Genomic DNA, 26,457 nt, shown 5'->3' with positions numbered 1-26,457 from the left:
AGGCCGAAAGAAGGAACCAAGTCGGGCTTCATTCGTCTCTGCTGGACCATCCCAGGAGAAAGACTCTGAACTTCCATCAGGTACATCTGAATCCAAGGCTTTGGCGACCTCAGCTACTTCTTCACTTACTTATAATAGATCATGGATTATTGACACTGGTGCTACTGACCATATGACATCTAGCTCAATTGGATTACACTCCACAAAATCATCATCTCAAACTCATGTTACTAGTGCAAATGGAACCACTTCCCAAGTTTTGGAAGAAGGGTCCCTCTCTCTTACGCCTTCATTAAACCTAGATCACATCTTGGTTGTCCCTTCCCTAGACTATAATTTGTTATCTGTTCCTCAGATTATTGATTCCCTTAATTGCACTGTGTGTTTTTGGCCATCTTATTGTCTTTTTCAGGATCTACTCACCAGGGCCGTGATTGGATGTGGTACTAGGAAGGGAAAGTTGTATTATTTGGACCTATCAGATGATTGCAGTAGCAGATTGAGTCGTGTGCATCATGTAAGAGGTACAGAGTCAGACAGAATAAAGCAGATTTGGTTATGGCACAAGCGACTAGGACATGCTTCCTTTGGTTACCTAAAACTTCTATTTCCAGATTTATTTTCTCAATTTGATTTATCAGACTTTCATTGTGAAACTTGCATTTTCGCCAAAAGTCATTGTGTTTCTTACCCATTGAGATTAAATAAAAGTTCTATACCTTTCATGGTTGTCCATTCGGATGTTTGGGGACCATCAAGAGTTCTCACTATTAGTGGCTTTAAGTGGTTTGTGACTTTTATAGATGACTGCACCAGGATGACATGGGTATTTCCCATGAAACAGAAAAGCGAAGTTACTGCAAAATTCAAACAATTCATCAGTATGTTGCTACACAGTTTGACAGGAAGATCATAACACTACGGTCAGATAATGGCAGAGAGTATGTCAACAATGATCTTTCTTTGTTTTTTAACCAACAAGGGATTGTTCACCAAACCACATGTGCTTATACGCCACAGCAGAATGGTGTAGCAGAACGAAAGAACCGCCATCTCCTAGAAGTTACTCGTGCATCTTTATTCGAGGCTTATATGCCCCACAAATTTTGGGGGGAGACTCTTTGTTCTACAGCTTACCTCATCAATCGGACACCATCCAGTACTCTCCAATATCAAACTTCATTTCAAACATTGACCAACCTTCTCACAGTGCCACCTACACCAAACCTTGAACCACGGATTTTCGGGTGTGTTGCTTACATTCAGTTACATACTCACCAACGTAGCAAACTGGACCCATGTGCATTACGTTGTGTCTTTGTAGGCTATGCTACCACTCAAAAAGGCTACAAGTGTTTCCATCCACCTACACAAACCTTATATGTTACATCTGATGTTACTTTCAATGAAAGTGAATTTTATTACTCAAGGAACACTTCTGAGCATCCTCTGCAGGGGGAGAACTCTATCTTTGCAGAAGATACTCAAAACCAAGTTGTCCATGTTTCCCAGTGTCCCGATGGTAATATTGATGGGTCAACTAATCCTGTGGAAGAACAACTTCAAGTAGGTCAAACCATGAGGGACGAAGAGCAAGGACCAGAAAATCAAATTCAAGAGGAGATTGACCCAGACCATGCCAATCCTACAACAATGCCAGAACAACCACCTACGAGTCCAGATAGTGTCCTAAATACAACTTCTCCTATAGTACCATTGCCAGTCAGTCAGTCCAGTCCTGAAAACCCTACACAGGTACTTGAACAATCTAACTCTGATTCCCTACCTGAGTCAAGTCATTCAAGTTATAAATTGCCTCCCCGTTCAAACCGAGGAATTCCTAAACAGCAATATGAACCTGATCCAACTTCAAGTGTTAAATACCATATTGCTAATCATGTGTCTCTTCATAGGTTATCCCCGTCATATGCATCATTTGTGTGTCAATTATCCACTGTATCTATTCCAAGTAATGTGCAGGAAGCTCTTAAGGATCCCAAGTGGACTCAAGCCATGAATGACGAAATGGAGTCTCTCCAAAAGAATTCTACTTGGGAGGTGACTCATTTGCCAGAAGGGAAGCAAACAGTAGGCTACAGATGGATCTATACAATCAAATTTAGAGCAGATGGAGCAACTGAACGATACAAAGCAAGACTGGTGGCGAAGGGGTATACTCAGACATATGGAATTGACTATTGGGAGACGTTTGCACCTGTAGCTAAAATCAACACAATTCGGGTACTTATCTCATTGGCAGCCAACCTAGATTGGCCTTTACATCAATTTGATGTAAAAAATGCTTTTTTACATGGAGACCTAGAAGAAGAAGTCTATATGGACCCTCCTCCCGGATGCAAGATGAAGCCAAGTCAGAGCAACATGGTATGCAAACTCAAAAAGTCTCTTTATGGATTGAAGCAATCACCCCGAGCATGGTTTGGAAGGTTCAGCAAATCAATGAAGAATTTTGGCTACAAACAATGCAATTCTGACCACACTCTCTTCTTGAAACATAAGAAAGGTAAGATAACTGCACTCATTGTGTATGTTGATGACATGGTAGTTACAGGGAATGACCCAGAAGAGAAGGAAGTGTTGCAACATTATTTAGCAGCTGAGTTTGAGATGAAAGATCTCGGCGAACTAAAGTATTTCTTGGGCATTGAAGTGGCACGTTCAAAGCAAGGAATATTTCTATCACAACGAAAATATGTCCTTGACCTTCTAACCGAAACTGGAATGTTAGCCTGCGAACCAATAGAGACTCCAATGGAGGTGAATCTTAAACTTCATGAAGATGCTGAACAAGTACCTACCAATAAAGAACGATATCAACGTCTTGTTGGTAAGTTGATTTACTTATCACATACAAGACCTGACATAGCATATCCTGTTAGCGTCGTAAGTCAATTTATGCATGCACCGAGAGAGGCTCACATGGATGTTGTGATTCGAATTCTGAGATATCTTAAATCTGCCCCGGGGAAAGGATTGATGTTCTCAAAACATGTTCATCTTGATGTTAAAGGGTATACAGATGCAGATTGGGCCGGTTCAGTTACTGATAGAAGATCAACATCTGGTTACTTTACTTTCGTGGGAGGCAATTTAGTCTCATGGCGTAGTAAGAAACAGAACGTGGTGGCTAGGTCAAGTGCTGAAGCAGAATATAGGAGTATGGCACATGGAATATGTGAACTACTCTGGATAAGAAATTTGATGAGAGAATTGGGGTTCAAACAAAAAGGAGCAATGCAATTGTATTGTGATAACAAGGCTGCAATAGACATCTCACATAATCCAGTGCAACATGATAGGACCAAGCATGTTGAGATTGACAGACATTTCATTAAGGAGAAACTCGAGGCCAAGATCATTGAGGTACCATTTGTCAAATCTGAAGATCAACTTGCAGATATTCTCACCAAAGCAGTTACAGGCAGAATCTTTCACAGCTCACTTAGCAAGTTGGGCATTAAAGACATATATGCACCAACTTGAGGGGGAGTGTCAAATCACAGCTGTATAATATCAAGCAAGAAGTCAACAATATCAAGCAAGAAGTCAATTCAAAGATTCAGCAAGATTATAGGAGTCTAATTGTAGAAAAAAGTCAATGATTAGTTCCTAAAATCACTCTGTAAAATATTTCATTATTCTTTGTATATAATTAGTCTATCACGACATATTGAAATGATAATAAGATTATTCCACTCTTCCAACTTTGAGAGTAATAAAACATAATAAAAGTGGGGATCACACATTTGTTGTGGTACCCGCCGCATCTATGGTTGAAAAATAAGTTTACAAAATTGATTCACACTTTTTGTTTAGGTAAGAGATTTTATGTGTGTGTATATATATATATATATGTCAAGTGTCAATATATATCAACGGCATTTAAAGGCATTAATATACATCTGGAAGTTGTGGCAAAACACTAGTAAGTAATATACATATATAGGGTCTTCATGTTGATGGCATATTCAAGAAACCATCATGCTCACGCATATATATATATGTATGTATGTATATGAGCATCACGATGATGATATAGCTATTTATGACATCAAAGCCAAGGAAATGAAAAGCGGTAGCTGCTCTTCTCAAAAGCTTCCTGTTTGGCATCATCTGTATCCATATCGCGAAACCCTATAGCTACAGACTGTGAACATATATAAATATATAAACATAGAGAGAGAAAATAAGTAAGAGGGGTAGGCCAGGGTGGTTGTAGATCGAGATATGTTGGGCTCACTGAACACCAGTGGTACCGGTGGTGCTTCTTCCAGGCAGCAGCAAGATCAAGAAGAAGAAGAGCCCTCACCTGCAGATCTGCATAATATTATTGCAGCTCCAGCAGCCACACACATGCGCCAGATGCTCATCAGTTGCGCAGAGCTGGTCTCTCAGTCTGATTTTGGTGCTGCTCACCGCCTCCGAACCTATCTCACCGCCAACTCTTCACCGTTGGGAGACTCCACGGAGCGCTTGGTTCACCAATTCTCCAAAGCCCTCTCTCTCCGCCTAAACCCCACCTTCGTAGCAGCAGCTCCTCCTCAATATCACATAAATGTTGTTACTAATAATAATAGTATTAGTAATAATTGTTATTCTACATGTACGGTAGTTGAGCAGGAGAGTTGCTATCTGTCTCTGAACCAGATAACCCCATTCATCAGGTTCAGCCATCTAACGGCAAATCAGGCCATTCTGGAAGCCCTACAAGTTGGGCAGCAAGCCATTCACATCCTAGATTTGGACATAATGCACGGCCTCCAATGGCCTCCTTTTATGCAAGCCTTATCTGACCGTTCCCAGTGTTCCCAGCCGCCTCCCATGCTCCGCATCACTGGAGGAGGCCACGATTTGACCACTCTCCACCGCACTGGCGAACGCCTCCTCAAGTTCGCACAATCGCTGGGCCTCACATTCCAATTCCAACCGCTTGTCCTCCTCAACGTCAACGATTTGGACTTGATTCTCTCCTCCCTTTCCCTTCTCCCGGACGAAACCCTAGCTGTGAACTGCGTTCTTTATCTGCACAGGCTCCTCCTCAAGGATAGAGACAGCGGCTCCTCCAAAGTAGAAGACTTGAGGCTCTTCCTGCGCAAGATCAAGGCCTTGAACCCCAGGGTGGTGACGGTGGCAGAGAGAGAGTTAGGCAACCATAACGAGGCGGTGTTCTTGAGGAGGTTTGTGGAGTCGCTGGATCATTACTCGGCAATATTCGAGTCCCTGGAGGCCACTCTGCCGCCCAACAGCAGGGAAAGGATGGCCGTGGAGCAGATATGGTTCGGGAGAGAGATTGCGGAGATGGTGGCAGGAGAGGGAGAGCGACACCAGAGGTTGGAGTGGTGGGAAACGATGCTTAGGAGTTCAGGGTTCGTGAATGTTCCTCTAAGCCCTTTTGCCTTGTCGCAGGCCAAGCTGCTGTTGAGGCTTCACTATCCTTGTGAGGGTTACCAACTCCACACTCACAACAATTCCTTCTTCCTTGCTTGGCAGAATCGCCCCCTATTCTCAGTCTCTTCGTGGCGCTAATGATATATATCCCCACACATCATGGTATCCATGCATCATCTTCACCTCAAGTCATCAGTTGCACCAAGCTAGAAACAGCTTCTCAGGATCACGATTTTTTTTCCGTTTCTTTGGTTGGTAATTAATTAAGTCGACATTATATATATGTATACACACCATATATATATATATATATATATATATATATATATATATATATATATATATATATATTTCCCCATGTCTCCATATACCTCTCTCTGTAGTCTCTACTCATCTTAATTTAATTCTTTAAAGATTAGTCGATCCTTTGTGGAGCAACACATATATATAGTGAAAGATATATATATTCGTGTTTCCGTTTATTTTGCATGCATGTTTCATTTGGAAGAGCTCTATGTGTATTGTACAAGGCTGTGGGGGCTGGTTTTATTTCTAGGTTTTCTTTTCTAATGCCTAATTTATATGCTTCACTGTTGCTTTAAAATATTTCCTACTTAATCCTTAAAAAATATATTTGGTAATTATACCAGATGTCTTATATGAATCTAGGGTTTATCTTTTACAATTAATTAGAAAGTAATGCTGCATATATATTACTTAATAGTGAGGCCTCACATCACAGGTCATGACACAAGGAGTAGCTAGTATTGTTCCCCAAAATTCCCTTGTCTCCCTCAAATTAAGAAGTGTTTTCAAGAAGGGAGGAATGAGGATTCTTGTTTTCTGTACTAATTAAAAAAGTAAGTAAACAAACAATATGCCTTTGATATTGCACCCATTCATTACCCTAATTTCTGCCTTATGTCCCCTCAACAAACAAGGCTATCAAAGTTGTCAAACTTTTTGCTCTTGATGCCTAATCCTTGCCTCCTCTTAATTGGGCCATGCATTTCGAAACCCCTCGCTCCTGCCTGGGATATCTCGTGTTCTGTGGGCGTTCCATAAGGATGATCAGGACCACTCCTAGCTCATTAATTAATTTTTTCTCCCTCTCTCTAATTACTTGTCTCCTCTATTGATTAGTGTTCATATATATCATGAGTTAGTGGCTTCTTGAACTGAAGACAATTTAATCTGTTTCCAAGGGTCAAAGGTGATGGCCAGACAGCCAGCTCTTTATATATTTATGTATATCTTTCTTCTATCAAGGCAGCCAATATCCAAAAAGAAAAGCATCTTTATGTGGATAAATTTTGGGTACATTTTGTTTGTCTTCGATCCCTCTTACTGCGAGATTTTGTGGACGAATATTTGTTTACCCTTACATATATTCTAGTGCCTAATGAGACTCTGATTGGAGACTACTGTTGTTGTCACCAATTAATATATATGTACCTTTGGTTGGCAAAAGGGAAATGGCCTTTCAATTTTGGAGAGATGCATGATGCAAGGATTCTGAATACAATACACTGTAGAGAAGCATGCAGATATATATAAATATATACAATTATAAGCTTTTAGGTTTCCACTTTGGTAGCTCATGAGCTGACACTGATAAGATGGTAACAAGGGGTAGCATCAGAAAGCCTTGTAGCTTTGCGTGTTCAAGTTAAGACTTTGTGCCTGTGGGTGGTGCAGGGCTAAGCTAGGGTTGGTGCACGCATGCATGGCCTCATCCATCCATCCATCCATCTTTCCATTGACTCAGACGTAACCTCTTGGCCTGCACTGTGCTCGTTTGGGCCATACCCATAACTTGCATTGTTAACGATCATGCATTCATTTTGACCCTCTTTCATGCAATAATTAATCTCTAATCGATACATATATGTATGTATATGTTATATGTAAAAGCTTGACTTTCCTTCACTGGAACAAGGATATCTTATCTTCCAAGCTTTATTAGCAAGCTAGCCACATCGCCATAATTAATAATTAATATTCTTTTCGATCTTCACTAGGTCAGAGCATCCACAGTGATGCTTGAAATATCAAGCACTTCAAAATTATTCTCTCTCTCCTCCTTTATCCTACGTGGCACAATTTAATTGGATGATTAAATCTCACAATATACACTATTCATCAACACTTCATACATTTCAACACTACATACTCACTTTCTCTATTTTCTCTCTCTTCCTTTTTATCATCTCTCTCTTCCTTTTCATATCTCTCTCTTCCTTTTCATCTTCTCTTTCTTCCTTTTTATCATCTCTCTCTTCCTTTTCATCACCTCTTTCTTCCTTTTTATCATCTCTCTCTTCACTATTCATCAACTATATACATACTCCAACTCTCAAGTATCATTTTTCCACAACTAAATTTTCAAGCGTCATTTTTCACCCATTGTGTGCATGTAGCGCTATACTTATCAAAAAAGTAACATTTCAAGTACTTAAAATACACTCCATTATATCCATTGTGAACATCTAGCACTTAACTTATCAAGAAAGTATCATATCAAGTACTTCAAAATCATCCCATTGTGGATGCTCTCACTCTTGGATTTGGACCTCCATAATTCTTTTTAAATTGTAGAGTCTAAAGTTTGAATCTCATGATTTGAAAGATGTGTCACATCACAACACATCTTTGTTTTTTTCATTTTTAAAACTTGTAACACTTTTTTTTTCTCACCATTAAATGTGAATTCTAGATTTTAGGGAATTATAAAACCCTCAAATCCGTCACTCCATGCCGTTGTTAAATCGAAATGACATCATTAGTATTCATTTTATAAATTAGTGCAATATCCGCGTTACATGCGGTGAAATTTTTAATTATTTGCCTCCGTAGGTATATATTTGGATAAATGTCATGGACATCCCATATGGTTTAAGTCATTTCAACATGCATCACTTCTTTTGAATTTGAAAGAATTACATCGCCTGTACTTTGTTTTCCTTGAATTGTAGGTCCTTCTATCCATTGACCTCATTTGATTCACGGTAGTTGATAAAACGGTGTCATTTTAACTTAATAAAATTGAAAAAAAATCCAAATAAAACACTAATTACTCAAATTTTGAGCATGGGATGATATATTTGTGAGACGACCTTTTTTTGGCTGGAGAGAACCTCCGATACCTATGAGACCTGTTGCATCTCTTCGGTGATGGTCAAGGACGAGAATACACTTCTATCTGGTTATAGAACATTCAAAAAAACTAAAACATAATACAGTGAGCATGTTCCTCATACTTGGAGTATCTTTAGTGCGTCTTTATGATATTGAAACCATATGTCCATGGGGTTTGATCATTTCTTGACGTAGAACGGTCCATGAAAGAGTTCTTTGAGAAGTTAGAACATGTTCAAAGGAATCTAAATCGAAATCGGAATTGAAGTTGTTGTTTTCGGAAATTAAAGTTTCAGTTTTCAACTTTAACTGTCCATAACTTTTGATTCCCTCGTGTGTTTCCTTATTATAATATGTTTCCGATAACTGATTTTGAAGACCTAAAGTTAAGATTCAGGAGGAGATCAAAAAGGCGTCGTTTTGTAGTTCAACGGAGTTAATTGTTTTTCTACACGTTTTATGTTTTCAATTTTCCAATTCTAGTTTAATTAGGAGTTCAATTAGGGTTTGATTGTTTTTTCAGTCTATAAATAGTCTCATAAACGTTTGTAATTGATACGTTCAGTTTATTAATAAAATTCCTTGACGTTTTCTCAATTGTTCTTGGAGAATTCCAAGACCTTGATTTCGTCGTGAACGAATTCAAGTATTCTAACTTCCGCACTGCGTCATTTCTGTAGCTCCATACATTTCAATAAAATTCCAAGTTTGTTAACAGTTAAAACTAACTTAGTGGATTTGATTGCATGGAGGTGTTGAGGAGTTTCTTAAGTGAGTATGCCACGAGAGCTTAAAATGATTGGAGAGCGGAGGATTGAGAAGAATATGCCATTAACTCTTAATTGACAACTAACATGTGAGGAGCTTAGAAGGTTTTGTGTCACCTCTCTAATTCTTTTTTTTTTTTCAAAATCCACAAACACATTAATTTTTCAAAGGTTCGATATGAATATGCGTAAAAAATAAAAGAAAATACTCAAACACCTTCTCACAAACCCCCTCTACCAAATTTATATAATATATTTAAATATTTAAATTATTTTATATTATATATAAATATTAATATATTTAAATATATATTTATATCATAGATTATTTACAATGTAAATATTTTTATCAAGTCTATTTTTTATATTTATATTATACATATTATTTATATATAAATATTGTATACAAATATTATTAGCTTTTTAATAAAAATTGTGCTTAAAAAATACAAACAAAATAGATTTTACATATCTTAACCTCTAACAAAACTAAAAGTTTCATCAATTTATTCAAAATAAACTAGTTTATAAGTTGTGAAAAATAAGTTAGCTTATAAGCTGTTAGGTGTTTGGTGAAACTTATACCACACTATGAAAAACTCTATTTAAGTGACTGTTTGGCACAACAGAATGCAAAGTGGGTCCTCTACCAGTCTCGCTTTATAGCACTGCTGTGCCAAACGGCACAGCGGGACTAGCGGAACCGCTAGCTATATGCCAGGGGTTCCGTTGGCGCTTGATCCGCTTCGAAAATGAATATTATTTGTACCCCGTGTTTTATTAAGTACATCCCACTCTAATGTGTTTTTAAAAAGTTAATGAGCTGTACTTAATAAAAAACGAGATGCAAATAATGTTTATCTTCTTTTTTTAAATGGTCAACAATCGCATCCCATCATGTTTTCAAAAGGACCAAAACTGTCCCACAAATGACTCTATCATCTCCTTATGAGCAATTATAATGGTAAAATTTTGTAAGGCAAACAACAATATATAACATTTTGTATTTTGGTGATGTGCTTATATTGGAAGACGTGTTTTATTGATGTTGTCGAATTAAGAGACGTGTTTTGCTGATGTGGTTTTATTGAGATTTTGTGTTTTGATATAATTTTATTATGGACAATATGAAGACATAGAATATTATTAGCCTCTATATGGGTGGAAAGGGATAATGTATATGAATTTATGTTTTGTTGATCTAATTGTTTAAGAGACGTGTGTGACTTCATTTTTTGTGTAATAGGGATGAGACAGATTATTTATTTTTGTTGTCCATTATTCCATTTGCTCTTATCTTATGCAGAGGGAGTGGCCACCCGTGGCCCAGCCATACCATGTCGAACGCCATCGCCAATGGAGTGGCTGGAGCAGGTGGTGGTATTATTGCGCAGATCATCACTTATCCTCTCCAAGCGGTGCGTATGTTACCCGTTGTCATGTTGTTCTTGCTTGATTTTGCAGTGGCAAATATTGATACTTCCGACTTTGATCAGGTGAATACTCGCCAACAAACAGAAAGGGTGGCCAAGAAGGAGAAGAAGATCCCCACAGCTGCAGCTGGCACAATTCTTCAGATCCTCCAGGTTTTTTTTTATGTTATTCATTGACATTAGCATAAAAATAAAATTGGTTTTCTTAATTATCCTTGCGAACACATCGTCATCATCAGGTCATCCGAACGGAAGGTTGGGGAGGGCTTTACAGTGGTCTGAAGCCTTCTCTCTTGGGAACCGCTGCTTCTCAGGTACGCGGTGCGCTTCTTCCTCATTTTTTTTTCCCATTTCTTTTGGGTTTTAGTGGGTTATTCTGGCTTTAAATTCTTATCATGGAAGCCGGTTTTTTTTTAGCTTTATAGTGTGTTTGGATTGAGGGATTTGAGAAGAGTGAAGAGAAGGTAAGGGAAGGAAATCTTTCCCTAATTCTCTCTAAATCTCTCATTTTAGTGAAATATTTATCCCAATCCTCTTTAAATCTCTCCCTAATTTTTTTTAAACTATCCAAAAAAGGAATTAGAAGAACATCTCTTTCCCTTCTCTTCCATTCTCCCAAATCCCTCAATGCAAACACACTATTAAAGTTTCTTGTCATAGTTTATATATATATATATATATATATTTTTTTTTTGCTTATTGATAATGTTCCCAAGATCAAACGGCTGTTTTCTTTGATATATTTCTGGCTTTTTTTTCTTTAGACTTCATTTAGAACCAAGTAGTTCTTTGAGACTGGTTATTTGGCTATGACCTGTTAGTCTTCTTTTGATACTTACAGGGCATTTACTACTACTTCTATCAAGTTTTTAAAAATAAGGTCGAGGCTGTTGCAGCTGCTTATAAAGCCAGCGGAAGTGGGGATGGTACTGTTGGTGTTTTTTCTTGGCTAGTTGTGGCAGCATGTGCTGGGTAACGACCCCATTTTTTTGCTGTATTATATTTCATTGTTGTTTTGCATCCGGAGTTGGGAGGCAAGTATGGAGACTTTCTTATCAATAGACAAGGAGTGTTAAACTCCTGCCTTGCCTCTAGAATGTGTTGTATTGGAGCTGCATGATCCAAGAACACTGAAGAATCACTGCCTTCCTCTGAATTATGATGAAAACCTTTCCATTTGATTAATGTACTTATACAATGTATTATTTTGCAGTTTCTTAAATGTATTGCTGACAAATCCAATTTGGGTTCTTGTGACTCGTATGCAGGTGCCTTCTAATATCTGATCACATATTCACACAATCTTGTCTACAGCTTGTCAGCTTTCCCCAAATCTTCGTAGTCATGTCTCATGGATTTCTGTTAATCCGGCCCATTTCTGCTTTATCACTTTAATCAGATTACTTTCAACAGGGGAATAAAAGTTCAAATATGCATGCCAGTTGTGGTCTTTGATGATTTTTTCATGTTGTTTACACATACTTTTTTCATGACTAGAGTCGCGTGTTAATGGCCAAAACTTGATAGATAAACTTTTATATGAGACAGTGCATGCATGTTTCCACAAGTGCTGGGCTACTGTAGCTGTGGCGTAAGGTTGCCAGATTATGCAGATGGTTAACAAAACATTACATTGTCCTCTATATGTTTTGCAGCCTTGATATGTACGCTAGGGTCTAACTTTGCCGCCGGAAAAGTTAGATTTCTTTGTCACAGCAATTTCCAGTATACTGCATGTATTGGATATAAATTTAAATAAGCTTATAGCCATTCAGAGCATCACTAAACATTTTAGATTCCACTCTAAAGCATGTTGGTTTGTTATCTACAGTGGAATTGAGTTGCAACTTATGATATGTATCCTTTTGATATGCTTTTAGACACATACTCAAGCAGAAAGAAAAATTATGGAGGGAAAGAAAGAGGCTGTACTTAGGGAAGCTTCAAAAAGTGGCTGGACAGATTCAACTTTGCACGATAAATTGGCTCAGCTAGATTCAACAAAACCTAGTCCGTATGGAGCTTTGCAGGCGGTCTGCATCTATTTTTCTCCTTGGTTTTCTGGCGTACATTGATTATGAAAAGATTAACTTTTATCATTGGAAATAAATTATAATCTTCAAAGTCAAATCATCTTGTTAATTTCTGATGGCTGATGCAACTAGCAATATTGCTTATCATTTGTGTAGTAGTTCATCATACATTGTTTTTGTTTTTTTTTTTAATGTAATTAGCAATAGATTTTAAACAAAATCTGTCCCTTGATGGGTATAAAATTGATAGTGCTGTTGGACACACACCATAAGTGAATTAAGTTGTGCATGTCCAATCATAGTAATGCAACTCTATTCTGACTTTTGCAATGTATGTGGACATTGCTTGTAGGCATATGAGGTGTATGATGAAGCAGGAATTACTGGATTTTGGAAAGGCATTGCCCCTACGCTTATTATGGTTGGCCTTGCTTTGATTATTCAATCAACTCTGGATGCATTGATGAGTACTTCTGTGGCTAACTAGGATTTCTGCTTCTTAAGGTGTGCAATCCATCAATACAGTTCATGATCTATGAGAGCTCACTCAAACGCATTAGGGCAAAACGTGTTGCTAATGATCAGGGATTGAAAAATGCAACTGCTTTGGAGGTATAGATCTCCTCTTGAATTCATAAGGCTTCAAAGTGAAAATTCCAAGGGCTTTATATTGTTTTATAACTAAACAAACTTAGGTGCTTTGTTTTCTTATAAAGGATGTACTTCCCATATTGGGGCAAGGGAAAGGGTGGGGGTGTAGAAGGAAGTTACCTGTATTTTACACAAAAAAAGAAAAAAATTCAATTTGTACCTTCTTTAGATTCCTGCAAAGCCTCTATCTTATTGTTTGCTCTTGCAACAGGTTTTTTTATTAGGAGCGTTGGCAAAACTAGGAGCAACGGTTGCAACATATCCACTGTTGGTTGTTAAGGTAAGGCTCACTACGCGTTTGCCTTTTGACTTGATAAAAACACAATAATTGATGGTTTGCTTCAGTTAAAAGAAGGAAATGTAAAAGTTTGGTGCATTCTAAATTGATTTTGAAAAGGCTTGGTAACAATTTGGAGATCAAAGGGGAATAGAAGTAATAGTGTTTGAAGAAATTTTGAAGTTAAAAGAAAGCAAAAGAAGACGTTATGGGTGTTGTTCCACACTTCCACTGATGTGAACAGTTATCTGATATGCTAATTTGTCCTAATTGGGAATCTATTGGCAAATACTGTGACTTAAAATAAGTCATGAAAGACCAACTATAGTTTAACAAGGCTCAATTGAACCTATATTTGCCCCTGGTATAAAAATATAAAATGGATGCCAAGTGTAATTAATCTGAAAGACTGAAACTATAAAAACCATTTGGATTCCTCATTCCGCATTACTCAAGTGTTGGCCGGTTTTCGATCCCATTGAACCGATTTTTAGCACAACAAGGGTTCACTTATTCTGGAATTACAGAATTTGAACTCTGATTCTCTACACAATGATTCTCGCATTAGGCACAAATTCTTTCGTTGAAACACTCTTAACAAACTCTCTCTTGAAATTGTTAAATTTTCCACGCTGATTTCTAAATATCTCTGTACCCTATAACATTCTTTGAGTCAGAATGACATCAGAGCTTCTCCAGAGACCAAAACCCTTTTACTATTAAGCGCCCATGCATGATTGGGTTGACTGTCGATGAGAGAGATCATTTCGGTGTATGAGTTAATGATGGGTGTGTTGTGGGTGCAATAGATGGTTGGAAAAATGGATATATTTGTCGACTCTGGTAAGGCTAAAATGGCAGTGGCTGGTGGTGGTATAATGTCGGGGAATATCAGTTAAGGGGTCCTGGGAGTGTGGTGTAGATGTGGATGAGGGTTATGGGACATTGAGATGACCAGATGGGTTACGGAAATGTTCGGACTCTTGAGTCTTGACAGTGGTGAGAGGTGGATGGTGATGGAGGAGACGTTTCTGCTTTGTGGGGTTAGGAAATGCAATTGGCATTGGTGGACAATGGTATTGGGGCAGAGGCGCACACAGAAAATATTGGGAGTTGGGTGGTAGAGGGCAAACCTCTGACCATTTGATTCAAGGATGACTCTTAGTGGATATATATTGTCTGCGAGGCGGGGTTGACACGAATATGCATGTATGTGTATATAGACATATATCGGTATAGAATTGTTGCATATAAAAATACATTGAAATTACATGGACACTATGTGGCATAGTAATGTCGTCCACCTCGTTGAACTAGGGTAGAAGTAAACGGTCAGGTTTGGACGAGGAATAAATAAGCTAGGAGCCTAAACGAAGATAGATCGGTCAAACAGTTGATGAACGACCAAGATAAGTGGTGGTAGTTATATAAACACCTCAACATGTGAAAAAGATTGTTAAACGTGGAAGTTACAATTCAACAGAACTAGAACGACATCAGAACGTGGAGTACACGTGTCAGGCCAGAAAGGAAATAGTTATTCTACATTATCAAGCAGTTGAAAGAACGTGGGACACTTGGCAACAAATCCACGGATCCAATTATAAATATCAGGGTTAATAGTTTTGTAGATGACATGTATATAAGTTGATTTTATAATTTACAAGGTCTGATCAATCAAGACTCAAACAGAGCATGTAATTTCCGTTTTTTAGTGTTTAATTCAATTCGGCCTTTTTTTTTTTTCCCTATTTTCTTCCTCGTGTGTGTGCGTTCCTTGGAGGCCACCCTCTGTCTTGCGTTTGCACCTTTTTTGGGACTTTGTTCCAAGAGGTTTGTCCATGCACACATCGTTTGATCTTATTTGTTCGCAACACTCGAATTCCGTCGCAAATAAGAATGTATACCTATGCAGCATGCAAATGACAATAATTACAAGTGTATTTGTGTATATAACTGTAGGCCTATTCTTGATTGTTTTTGCTTGAGTGACTGCAGTCAAGGCTTCAAGCAAAGCAGGAGATTGGTGGGAGTATCTCTTTGAGATACTCAGGTATGAATTTAGATAAATGTTAAAATGGCATTATTTCAGTTTGGTCGTGATTTCGTTACCTCTATTGTCGTTTTTTTACTTATGTATCATACTAATAATGCTTTTGCTGCATTTGAACGGGTTCTAAAATCTATCGACAGAGCTTCTTCAAACTAGTCCTTTTTTTGCTGTTGCACCGTTGTGTTCACTTTGTTTCAAATAAAGCAACTTCGCCCTCTCTAATGGAGTGCTGAGACATGACATTAGTGAAACCCTTGTGGTACTGCAAAATGGTAGCAGTCATGTACGAAGTTACTCGGACAAATTTTTTTGTCAATAATCTTAGACCAATCAATTGAAAATTGATTAATACGTAGTGATCGATCAAAGAACATAGGCAAACATGTAGCCTAATAATAGAGTAGCATATTTGCAACCTTGAGGTCCAAGTAGAGGGTCTAACTACTTGTTCCGATTCTTTCAAATTCGATAATTGTTATTGCATTGCAGGCACTCTAGATGCAATTACTAAAATGATCCGCTACGAGGGACTGACCTGTTTTTACAAAGGAATGAGCACGAAGATAGTACAAAGCGTGTTTGCAGCTTCAGTACTCTTCACGGTCAAAGAAGAGCTTGTTAAGTTGTACATGATACTAGCAGACAAGTGTCGTAAAGTTTTATTAAATTCGATAAACTGAATTCATTTGCCACGAAGAACAAATGGCTGACTCATTGTATTTTTATTAAAATATCATTCATTGAAATCGAACTTTAAACACACATATGTATAACCCAATTGATTGTCAATCGAGTCACACCTCGATGATCATTGCATTTTTTTAATAACTATAATTTTAACTACCGAAATTTCAATGATGAAATATATTCATAATAGGTAATGGTGAGGATATCTTTATGGCAAAAAAAATTGGTTTCGAGTCAGTTTTAGGTTCGACAATATCACATGTTTACAAATTATTTACATGTCCGAACACTAATTCAGATTGGATGTAATTGACAAAACTCGAATTGGTTTTATCTTAGTCGAACAAATTCCAACATTCGGATCGCACATAATTGTCACCCAACGGTACAACTTATTGTGCAGCTCATGAGATTTTAGGGTTATGCGGTTTTGGGGGCTATGGGGTTTAGGGAATTTTGGGATTGTGGGATTTTGCGGTTTAGGGTTTGAACTGATGGGGGTACGTCAGTTGATGCTGTATCACTCAGACGACGCTTGTGTATTTCCTCCCGAAGCAACCAGTTTAGAGTTACTCCCTGATGATAAAACAGGTCTATTACCTACAACAGGCTCACTTGCAGCACCCTCATTTGTTTCGGGTGCGTCTGTCGCAATTTCTACTGCTGGCGTATTGGTAACGGATGCACCTGCAACATCCGGGTTTGCAGCAGAATGCGCACTTTCAGTGACCGGTTTTGCATTAGAAGGTGCAGATTCAGGCTGGCCATAAGGTGCAGTTTCGGTTTCTGCTGCAATAGCCGGTGAGCTGCCTGGTGCTAGTGTAGGATCCGCAGGTGCTTCTAATTGCAATGGCTTGCCTGCTTGCTGTTGTTGAGTCTGCACAACAGAGAGGGGCTTTTTCTGGACAGTAATAGTTGAAGCAGAAAGAGATGGCATTCCTGGGGGAAGAATTTCAATTGGTGGTTTCCTCTCAGCTTCTGCTAGACTTGTGAGCTTGGGTTCCTCAAGGGAAGCCATAAATGCAGCAGCAGCATCTGTCTTTGTTAACAGAGTGTGCTCAACCTCCTTTTGTAGCATTATATTCCAAGCTTGAACCACGTTCTTCAGTGTCGGTCGACCGTGAGCCTAGAACATGAATAGGGCTGGTCAGATCAAAGAAGTAAAACTGAGAATTATAAAATAGATAATGTTATTATAAACATGAAGTACATGGGCATGAAGAACGGCCTCAGCAAGCATTCCAGTGTCCTGCCACGCCTTCTCCATCAGGGCATTGTCTCCCAAAACTGCAGCTGAAAATGCTGCTTCACGTCCTAGCCCTACCGAGATCAAGTTGTTTACCAAATTCTGTAGTGCACACATGTAAGTAATTTTAAATTAAGATGACAAAACTAAGGCAACCAAATAAAAGAAGTAATAAGCTCAATTAGAAATTATATTCCACCAGGAATCTATGAAATCAAAGGCATTAGTGGCTAACTGGCTATGGTAAAAAATGGTGATTTCTCTTTCTTGCATCAGACAACATCAAAAGAATCTGCAGGCAAAACTACTTTAAAAAAAAAAACTGTGATGTCGCTATCAAATCATCCAACTTCCATCGACTAAAAAATAAAGCTTCATCTGATGTTTTCACAAAGAGGGAGATAGTCTACAATGGTTTAACAACCTCACGTTACAACGACTTAAACTTGAAATTTTAATAGCATATAAAAATTCCGTCAAATCCTCAGAATTAATTAGAAAGCTACTTGACTTCTCTGAATCTACTAACTATACCCTAACCTCAACCAAGTTCCTCATGATGAATGAACACATGAACTAGACGATATTCAAAATCATTTAGTGCAAACCTTGAAAAGAAACACAATTCAATTGCTAATATAAATTCAAGTCTATCAGAACTCATACTCCAGCGCTTTAAGATAAGTGATCTTCAACTTCATATCATCAGTTAAAGAAAAGAGCCAAAATCTACGGATCCATTGATTTTCACAAATGCACTTGGCATACATGAGGATTCTAACCTCGATGATACTAAAGTTCAATAATCACTTAAAGAAACACAGAGGCTCTTCCTATCAACTAGACCCACGACCAAATAGAAAATGGATTTTAAGTGTGTTTTGAGGTTTAACTTGCTAGTTTAGCTTTCGTATAACGTCTCATAAGAAGATGATGCCAATAGACTAAGTTATGTTTGAAATTTGACAAAAATGTAAAAGGATCGTCCGAGATCATCTAATCAAGAGCTAGGAGACAATAAGGACTAAAAGGAGTCCCCAAAATATCATGCTATGACAAGCAGTCGAGCACCCCCATCATGAAAATAGAAAAGCGGACATAATGACAGGAGAATAAGCATAAATACAGATCACAGGATGAGAATAAGCATAAATACAGATCACAGGATTCCTAACTTCCCAAGTCTAAAAAAGAAGAACAATATGTTAAAAGCTTGTATTGAAGAAGATAAGGCTGTTCAAATACAATAATATATTAAATTTCTAAGTAAGATTAATGGCATAGACACAAGATTAGAGAAATATTTCCAAAGAATCGTGTGGAGTATAAACAAGTAGATTTGATGACTTCTTTGGATTCACTTTATTGTACACGATAGATTACTCCATAAGCTTTATGAATGCATGAAGCGGCATGGATTCACAGATGTTTTATTACTAAAAGATTAGGGTTTATGAATGCATAAACCCTAAACTAATTTAAGAACCAATTTTTTTTGAATAGTTGCAACAAAGGCAGAACAGAACACTAATTCACCATAAACATCAATAAATGGGTGATTTAGGAATGACTATTTTCAGTACAGTTATAAATTTCAATTCTTTAGAAAGAAGCAAACAACTCATGCAGCAGTATGCAACAGAAAAATGAGAGAAGGAAGTCCTTTTGCATCAATACATGAATATGGATATTAAAGCATTTTTGGACACATCAAACAGCTCAACGAACCAGAGAGAAAGAGAAGCTGAATTAGTATTGGTACATACACTGAGCCGTGTTAACTCTCCATGATTTGCAAGGCGCAAAGCAAGTCCCCTTATCTCATGACCTTGTAAAGCTCCTTTCACAGAACCTGCAGCAGCTAACCTCTTTAGAGCTTCACGTGCAATATCAGCTAGTCCAGTAGCATCAGCGGCATCAATCAGGTCCAAAAACTCCTTTGCAAATTTCACTATTCCTTGAACACCCTCCACAACATTTTCTTTCTTAGCTGTTAAATTCATAATGTCACTCAAGTCGAGGGTAAGACTGTCCTGCCCTATGCCCCTGCTGTTGCTCATTGTAAGAAGGCACTGGAGAGCTCTTTTCAAATCATTACTTTGCATGGCCAGATCAAACTCCAACCTGGGAAAAAATAGTATAGTTGCATATAATATCACATTTAAAATGTAAAACCCATGGACCACAATACAGGCAACCAGATGCTACTATAACAACAGAGAAAAGTGTAGGTGCTGGACATATCAACCAAAGCTGTTACACATACGAGCTTTTAAGTTATTATAGCAAGAAGTGCTGCCACAGCCACAAACTGCTGGGCATATCAATATCTATATACAAGAGTACAAATACACCATCAATCATAAAAAAGCATTGATATATTGTATCCCAAAACAGGAAAGATGCTGAACTTGGAAAATAGCAAACCTCTTAGATATTCCTGGTAAATGAAGTGCTTCAGTAGCATAGCCCATTCCAAGCATAAATTGTGCCAAGTCATCATGATGTTCTCTCCCAAGCCTACTTGCCCTGTGGTAAAAGATAAATTACAAAGAACTAGTGTGACAACTGCAAGAGAGCAAATACCAAGTTTACAGCATTCATTATCTCCAAGGAAAAGTCTATAAAGTTAATACCATTTTACTGCACTCACAGCATCTCCATAAGCAGCAAGACACCGGCAACGAATACCAGGATGGCTTAGCGATAAGGGATGAGCAGTCATGTACCTGCCAAAAGAAGTTCAAAAGTCTAACAACATTTTCTTCAAGACACTATGTTACATTAAAATCAGTTGCTGGTAAGATAGTTTCATATAAAGCAAGACAGGTAGGCAACAATATATAGGATACCAAAAGACCACCTTTTGACGATCCAAAATGAAAAATATACGAGTCTAAACAGTCTACGACATCGAGGATTGATGGCTCTACGTTGAAGGAAATTTTATCCAGAGAACAATTCTAAATAATTTTTGTCCCAGTTCTATTGGCATCTTCATCAAGAAATACAAAGATCGCCTTTTGAACAACCAGATAAATTAAAAAGCAATCTTTTACTCCTATATGTTAGGAAACTCAAATGACTAAAATAAAAGATAAAATAAGATTTCAGGAATTGTGGGCACAGAAAATGAGCAGTAGAAAGAAAATAATAATAATGATGTAGGTAAAGTCATCATCGTCAGGATCAAAGCCTGTATCCCGACAATATTGGGGTCAGAACCATATGAGACAGTGAGAATCCATTGCATGAATTTTTCTTTGCCACTCATTGTGATCCAAATTTAACACCTTCAACTAAACCTAGGAAGTCATGTCCTTTCCTACCACTTCTATCCATGTCTTTCTCGATCTCTCTCCTTTTCAGTATTTACTAGTTATTTTTAACTGTATAATGATGCATTCATATTTCTACACTGGTCATGCCCAAACTACCTTCATTGATTTTCTCACATCTTGTCTTCCATGTTGGTAACGTACCCTAGGTCAGTCTCATTTCTTATCCTATCCTTCCAGATGTTTCCGCTGTCACAACATTCTCCTTATTTCTGCTAAACTAATTTGCTAGGCATACTGTTCTTAATAACCCAACACTTTGTTCCATATATTTTGTCGGGCGTGCAGAAGATCTGTAGAAATTCCCCTCTAGCTTCAAGGTTCTCTTCAATTGCTTAAAACCTTCAATGCTCTTCCACCTCATCCAAACTGCTTTAATCTTTTTTGCTATATCCTCCTAAATTACACTATCATTGTAAATTATAGATCCAAAATATTTAAAAATCTCATAATTAGTACTTCTTTGCCATCTATTTCAATGATCCTCATGTCCTCTACCATCTTTTCCAAACTTAACACTTAATATATTTTATCTCTGTCTCACTTACTCTAAAACCTTTGGATTTCAAATTTGTTCTCCATGTTTCTGAGTTCAAACTTAGTCCCAGTATGGTCTCTTTCACTGGGACAATGTCATATGTAAAAAACATGCACCAAGGGACTTCGTCTTGAATCTGCCTTGTAAGCTCATCAAATACTATGGCAAACAAGAAATGGCTAAACGAAAATCGTTAATGTAAATATATTGTCATAGGATATGCCCCTGTAGATCCTCCACTACACAAGCTGCTGCTCCTCTGTACACTCTTAATGTAGCTAATCAGAACTGCCATGATCAAGAATGAGAAGCTTGAATATGTGCATAAGTTAAATTTTATCAATTTGAGGGAATGGTCAATGGGGATTTATCTGTATTTTAATGTCACGGCGGGTCTAAAATTTTGTATTAGGATTAAAGTATAGTTCTATTAAAATTAGGAAACTGGGTAAAGGTTGACTTAACACAGCTAAGCCAATTATCCATGATCTGGTTGAGAGAAGAATCTTGGTCATTAAAAGTTATACGATTCCTTTCCTTCCACACCAGCAAATGAACAAAAGAAACTTGCACAGTGATTCATATCCTCAAGTAAAAGTAGTGGAGGACTATTTGACCAGTCATTGAATTTTTGAAACAAGAACATTCATATTACCTATCAACAAGCCAAAGAACTCCATCTCTTACACCCATGATAACCAGTGGTCCTACTGGCCGCTTCTGCTCTACAGGAAAACGAGTAACTGCCACTGACACACCCCCACCACCAACAGCGATCTCATTAACTCGTCTCTCCTCCAACTCCTTTGGCATTGAAGAGTCATCCCCATCAACTTTAGACATCTTTGGCAATGTCAAGAATGGTGGCACAGAAGGAGAATTCTGGAAAGAAGCTAACCGAACCACCTGAAAAGAAAACATATTTGCATGCAGGAGGAAATGTTAAAACCACATGAGTGGCACGGCTTAAAAGCAAATCTCCAACAACTTAATTGCGGTATTTTATGCCTAAAAGCAAACAATTTTTCAAATGTAAGCCTAAAAGCGAACAATAAGACAGCAAAATTAGCAAATGGATTTATCTAATAACATCATGTAGATAGGAGTGAAACTACAAGGAAAACTCATAACATCATGTAGATCCAGGAGTGAAACTACAAAGAAAACTCAATATGAATATATCTGTGGCTAGAAAAATAGCAAATGGATTTCTCTAATAACATCATGTAGATCAAGGAGTGAAACTACAAAGAAAACTCGATATGCGTATATCTGCAGCTTGAACATTATAAGGCTAACAACACATGTGCACAAGGCTTCTACAGCGGGCAGAGTTGAGGACAAGTAAGATGTACGAAGACTTCACCCCACATAATATGTGGAGAGACTGATTCCAGGAATTGAACCTGTGACCTATATATTATAACTCTACCACTGAGCCACATGTTCGCCTAAGGTATGCATAACCCGAATTTCATATGCATAACCTACAATGAAGAACTGTCTACATATGTTGGAAAAATATATTCTACATCAAAAAAGTTTCTAGCAAACAACTTTGAGCAGCCAGACAACTAGAGCCAACAACCCCTCAGTTGAGGTGGTTAAGGCATAGACTCGAACTGGTGGTATCAAAGTTCAAGTTCCCCATCCCCACTTAGATAGAAAAACTCAGAGCCAAAAAAACAATAGTAGATGAGGAATAATAAATTAACCTGTAGCATTGGGGGCCTCAATGCGATTCTATCTTGGGAAGTAGATTGGGGAACTTCGACAGTGATTAGTGCTAACTCTCCATGCTTAGCAACTGCTCTAGCCTGTGCTACTTTCAGTTTCATTTCTTCTTTCATTTTTCTTGTTTCAATATCAACAGCGGTTACCCCAGCATCCACAAACACACATCTGAAAGATGTAGCATAGAATAAAGTAACAATCCAACTCAAGCATGATTATTACTACTTTCCTCAATTCTCATAGTGTTACACCATATTAACAGAGACGGAGAAAATGGATTTTGGCTTCTAGGAGGAGATAAATACTCCAACTTAATGTTGAATTAAGGAAACAACAACAGGTGCACAAGCCTTGCACAATGGAAGTGAGGTCATGAAGGGGACTTATACAGCTAAATGCCGGATTGTAGAGATCTTAAATGGTTTGCACCTGTCACCTCTAAGTTGTGATGAAGCAATTTTACCGCTAGACCAAGGTTTGTCCTTTTCAAATTTATATTGAATTTACTTTATAAATCATCATCATCATTGTATTTATCCCAATAAATTGGGCCGGTGACATAAATCCACATGAGAAAATCAATTTGAATCCAAGCAATGAATTCTTATTCGCCATTTCATGAAGTTCAGTAAAGTTTTACACTGATTGTTAATGTACCGAAGCCCTCCTCCTTTATCTAGCTTGGGATCGGCTCTGGCAAGAGAGAGACCATTTAATTTTTATCAATTTGGAGAAAGTAGATGATAAGGTGCCTAGAGAAGTGATTTGGCAGGTTCTAGAGAAGGGTGGTTCCATTAGCTATATTAATCTAACTAAAGATATGTACACGGACCAGTAGCTAATGCAAGAAGAGGATCTATAGAAGCATTCCCCATCACCATAGGTTTGCATCAAGAATTGGCATTGCCCACTTTCTAGTTTTTTCAAAATGATGGATAAGCTAATGAGGTCTTTTCAAGACAAAGCTCCTTCTCAGATGTTCTTTTCAGATGACTTTATCCTAGTAGATGAGACCATGTAATCAATTAGTTGGGTATTGGAAAGATAGAGACAAGCTTCAAAATCTAAGGGCTTTAGAATAAGTAGGATGAAGGAATAACGTATGAAGTGTAAGTTCTAAGAGTTTAGAATTTCTAAACTCATGTCTGCAGCTAAAATAGAGACTAAAAAGTACAGATTTCGAAAGAAAAAAAAACACAGATGCATCAATATCTCTTAACAAGTATCTACATGTAGAGACTCAAAAAGTGAGTCTACACTCAAATTTTAACAATAGGAATTTTTTATATATTTATAATAAAAATTATATACATTTTCATTGCCACAGGGTTTATTATTGATTAATATTTTTTGTTAATTAAGTAGAAGATAATATAATTTTTTATAATTTTTTTGTTAACAGATTTTTTATTTTAATTTTATAAATATATTGTATTAAACTGTATAAAACCAAAATTATTAATTAATATATTGTTTTAATTATTTTTATAATACATAAACTATAACATATTTTGTAAATAATTTAATTTATCAAATAATATAAACAAATAATAATAAAATACGAGGAAACTAATATTTTAATGTTGTAGAGATTAGAATAAGACTGATGCAGTTGTCGTTGAGTGGAAATGCTATAAATTGTGAAAAAGTGGTATTTGAGTAGGTAAAATAGAGAATCGGTCACGACACTAATGCGAATTATCTAAATATTGTGGATGAAGCAACTCAATAGACGGGGAAGAAATACCAAAAAAATGAAAATTTAAAATATCTTGGATCTACAATTCAGAATAATGGAGAGAAAGAACGGAAGCAACAAATAAGATTAAAGCTAGTTGGTTGAAGCTGAAGAGAGTATCAGGTCGTTTGACCCAATAAATAACTTCACACACTAAGAGCCCAATCTAGTATCGTAAATCAGACCTTACTCCACATAATATGTGAAGGGGTTTTCAAGAATTGAACATGTAACCTCCAGGCTCTAGGTTGCACCTCTGCAACTCTACCACTGGGTCATATGCTCGCCTGTAAATGAATGCGCTAGACTACTAAAAATATATCAATTATAATTTCAAGAGTAATATACCATTAAATTTTGCATTGGCTCTTATTTATTTCTAATTAAACCCCTATCAGAGGTTTGAAAACAGTTCATAAGTCAAAGAAAAAAGAATATGGATAACGGCTAAAACTATTTCTGATAATTAATCTTACTCTATTGTAGTAGGGGTTACAACGAATAGCTGTCTCCGGTGCCAAAATGCTCCAGTAGCTTCAGGAATTGCAACATTGCCAAGGTACCTATATTGAGGTCGCAAAGAAGAAATAACAACATACTGCGGATATGCAAAAGCACAATACTCAACAGTTTCATCCCAAGCAGTCCATTCTGGCTGAGGAAGCATACTACCAACGGGTTCAAAAGTTTCCCAGCTGCATACGAAGAATTAAATCAAGCGTTAAAAAACCACGCAAGATTTTATTTAACTGGCTGGTGAAATCAAATTAATTTGTGCCTGGTGGCACAAAAGTTTTAAAAAACACGCTGGATAACAAAATATCGTCTGTATTCAACTGGACAGATTAATTCGATTTAGTAGTTGAATTCCTTCACAAAGAGAGAGCGAGAAAGAAATTTGAAAGGGAAGAGTGAAGAAGAAAATGCAAACATAGTTTTCCAGAAAGAACCTAAATAAAACACTAAAAGCTCTACGAAAAAACATAGAAGTAAATTAAACGCACTGATTATTTCCATTAGAAATTTTACTTTGGAAAAATAAAGCTTAAGCCAAAAGATCTTACATCTCCCTTACCCCCCCAAAACTGATACCATTTGACTTATTTTCCTGGAAAGTATGAAAATGAAATTATTGGAATCACTGAAAACATGGAAGCGAATTAAAAGCAATGGTTTCCATAAGAGATTTTACATTGAAAAAACTTTTTAAAAGACACCAAATCTTCAATCTCCCTTAGTCACAAAAACTGAGAAACAGCAGTCCTTACGCAAACCAAAAAATATTTTTTGAATGTAACTTTGAAAGGCAAATATGCTAACACTGACAGAATTAGCATGCTTAGAAGGCTGAAAGGAACTAAACAGGATTGAACTTGGGTTACAATAGGTGATGGTGTAATGACAAGCAATGTGGA

The 26,457-nt window shown here is 37.3% G+C and overlaps 3 protein-coding genes across 4 annotated transcripts in view; 2 read left to right on the top strand and 1 right to left on the bottom strand.

The window, feature by feature from the left end:
- The first annotated feature begins 4,248 nt into the window (after positions 1 to 4,248).
- LOC119986088 (scarecrow-like protein 18) lies at positions 4,249 to 5,547 on the top strand. The gene has a single exon (XM_038830640.1). The coding sequence runs from the start codon at positions 4,249 to 4,251 to the stop codon at positions 5,545 to 5,547; it is 1,299 nt and encodes a 432-aa protein (XP_038686568.1).
- Positions 5,548 to 10,602: 5,055 nt separating this feature from the next.
- LOC119985322 (peroxisomal nicotinamide adenine dinucleotide carrier-like) lies at positions 10,603 to 16,527 on the top strand. 2 transcript variants are annotated; one of them, XM_038829587.1, is made up of 11 exons: positions 10,603 to 10,732; positions 10,811 to 10,900; positions 10,987 to 11,061; positions 11,589 to 11,719; positions 11,961 to 12,015; positions 12,628 to 12,780; positions 13,133 to 13,201; positions 13,285 to 13,392; positions 13,643 to 13,711; positions 15,707 to 15,761; positions 16,251 to 16,527. In XM_038829587.1, the coding sequence occupies exons 1-11, from the start codon at positions 10,652 to 10,654 to the stop codon at positions 16,439 to 16,441; spliced, it is 1,077 nt and encodes a 358-aa protein (XP_038685515.1). In that variant the 5' UTR covers positions 10,603 to 10,651; the 3' UTR covers positions 16,442 to 16,527. The 2 variants fall into 2 exon arrangements, with proteins under 2 accessions (XP_038685515.1, XP_038685516.1); XM_038829588.1 differs by lacking the exons at positions 15,707 to 15,761; positions 16,251 to 16,527 and adding an exon at positions 14,386 to 15,621.
- Positions 16,528 to 16,658: 131 nt separating this feature from the next.
- Positions 16,659 to 26,457, bottom strand: part of LOC119985321 — a 10,414-nt gene continuing 615 nt past the window's right edge. The window contains exons 3-10 of the mRNA XM_038829586.1: positions 25,519 to 25,737; positions 23,286 to 23,472; positions 22,226 to 22,476; positions 20,331 to 20,423; positions 20,122 to 20,223; positions 19,461 to 19,818; positions 17,659 to 17,796; positions 16,659 to 17,574 (exon numbers count right to left, since the gene is read on the bottom strand). Of these exons, the coding sequence (XP_038685514.1) occupies positions 16,969 to 17,574; positions 17,659 to 17,796; positions 19,461 to 19,818; positions 20,122 to 20,223; positions 20,331 to 20,423; positions 22,226 to 22,476; positions 23,286 to 23,472; positions 25,519 to 25,737 (1,954 nt within the window). The 3' untranslated portion in view covers positions 16,659 to 16,968. The remainder of the gene's footprint in view (positions 17,575 to 17,658; positions 17,797 to 19,460; positions 19,819 to 20,121; positions 20,224 to 20,330; positions 20,424 to 22,225; positions 22,477 to 23,285; positions 23,473 to 25,518; positions 25,738 to 26,457) is intronic.

The sequence above is a fragment of the Tripterygium wilfordii genome, chromosome 19 (genome assembly GCF_013401445.1).
Source record: "Tripterygium wilfordii isolate XIE 37 chromosome 19, ASM1340144v1, whole genome shotgun sequence".
NCBI classification, from domain to species: Eukaryota; Viridiplantae; Streptophyta; class Magnoliopsida; order Celastrales; family Celastraceae; genus Tripterygium; species Tripterygium wilfordii.
This window is presented reverse-complemented; position numbering and strand designations above follow the sequence as displayed.

Coding starts and splice junctions, on each gene's coding strand:
- LOC119986088 (XM_038830640.1), top strand. CDS start 4,249: ATGTTGGGCTCACTGAACACCAGTGGTACCGGTGGTGCTTCTTCCAGG.
- LOC119985322 (XM_038829587.1), top strand. CDS start 10,652: ATGTCGAACGCCATCGCCAATGGAGTGGCTGGAGCAGGTGGTGGTATT. Junction 10,733..10,810: donor TCACTTATCCTCTCCAAGCG/GTGCGTATGTTA, acceptor GACTTTGATCAG/GTGAATACTCGCCAACAAAC. Junction 13,202..13,284: donor TTGCCCCTACGCTTATTATG/GTTGGCCTTGCT, acceptor CTGCTTCTTAAG/GTGTGCAATCCATCAATACA.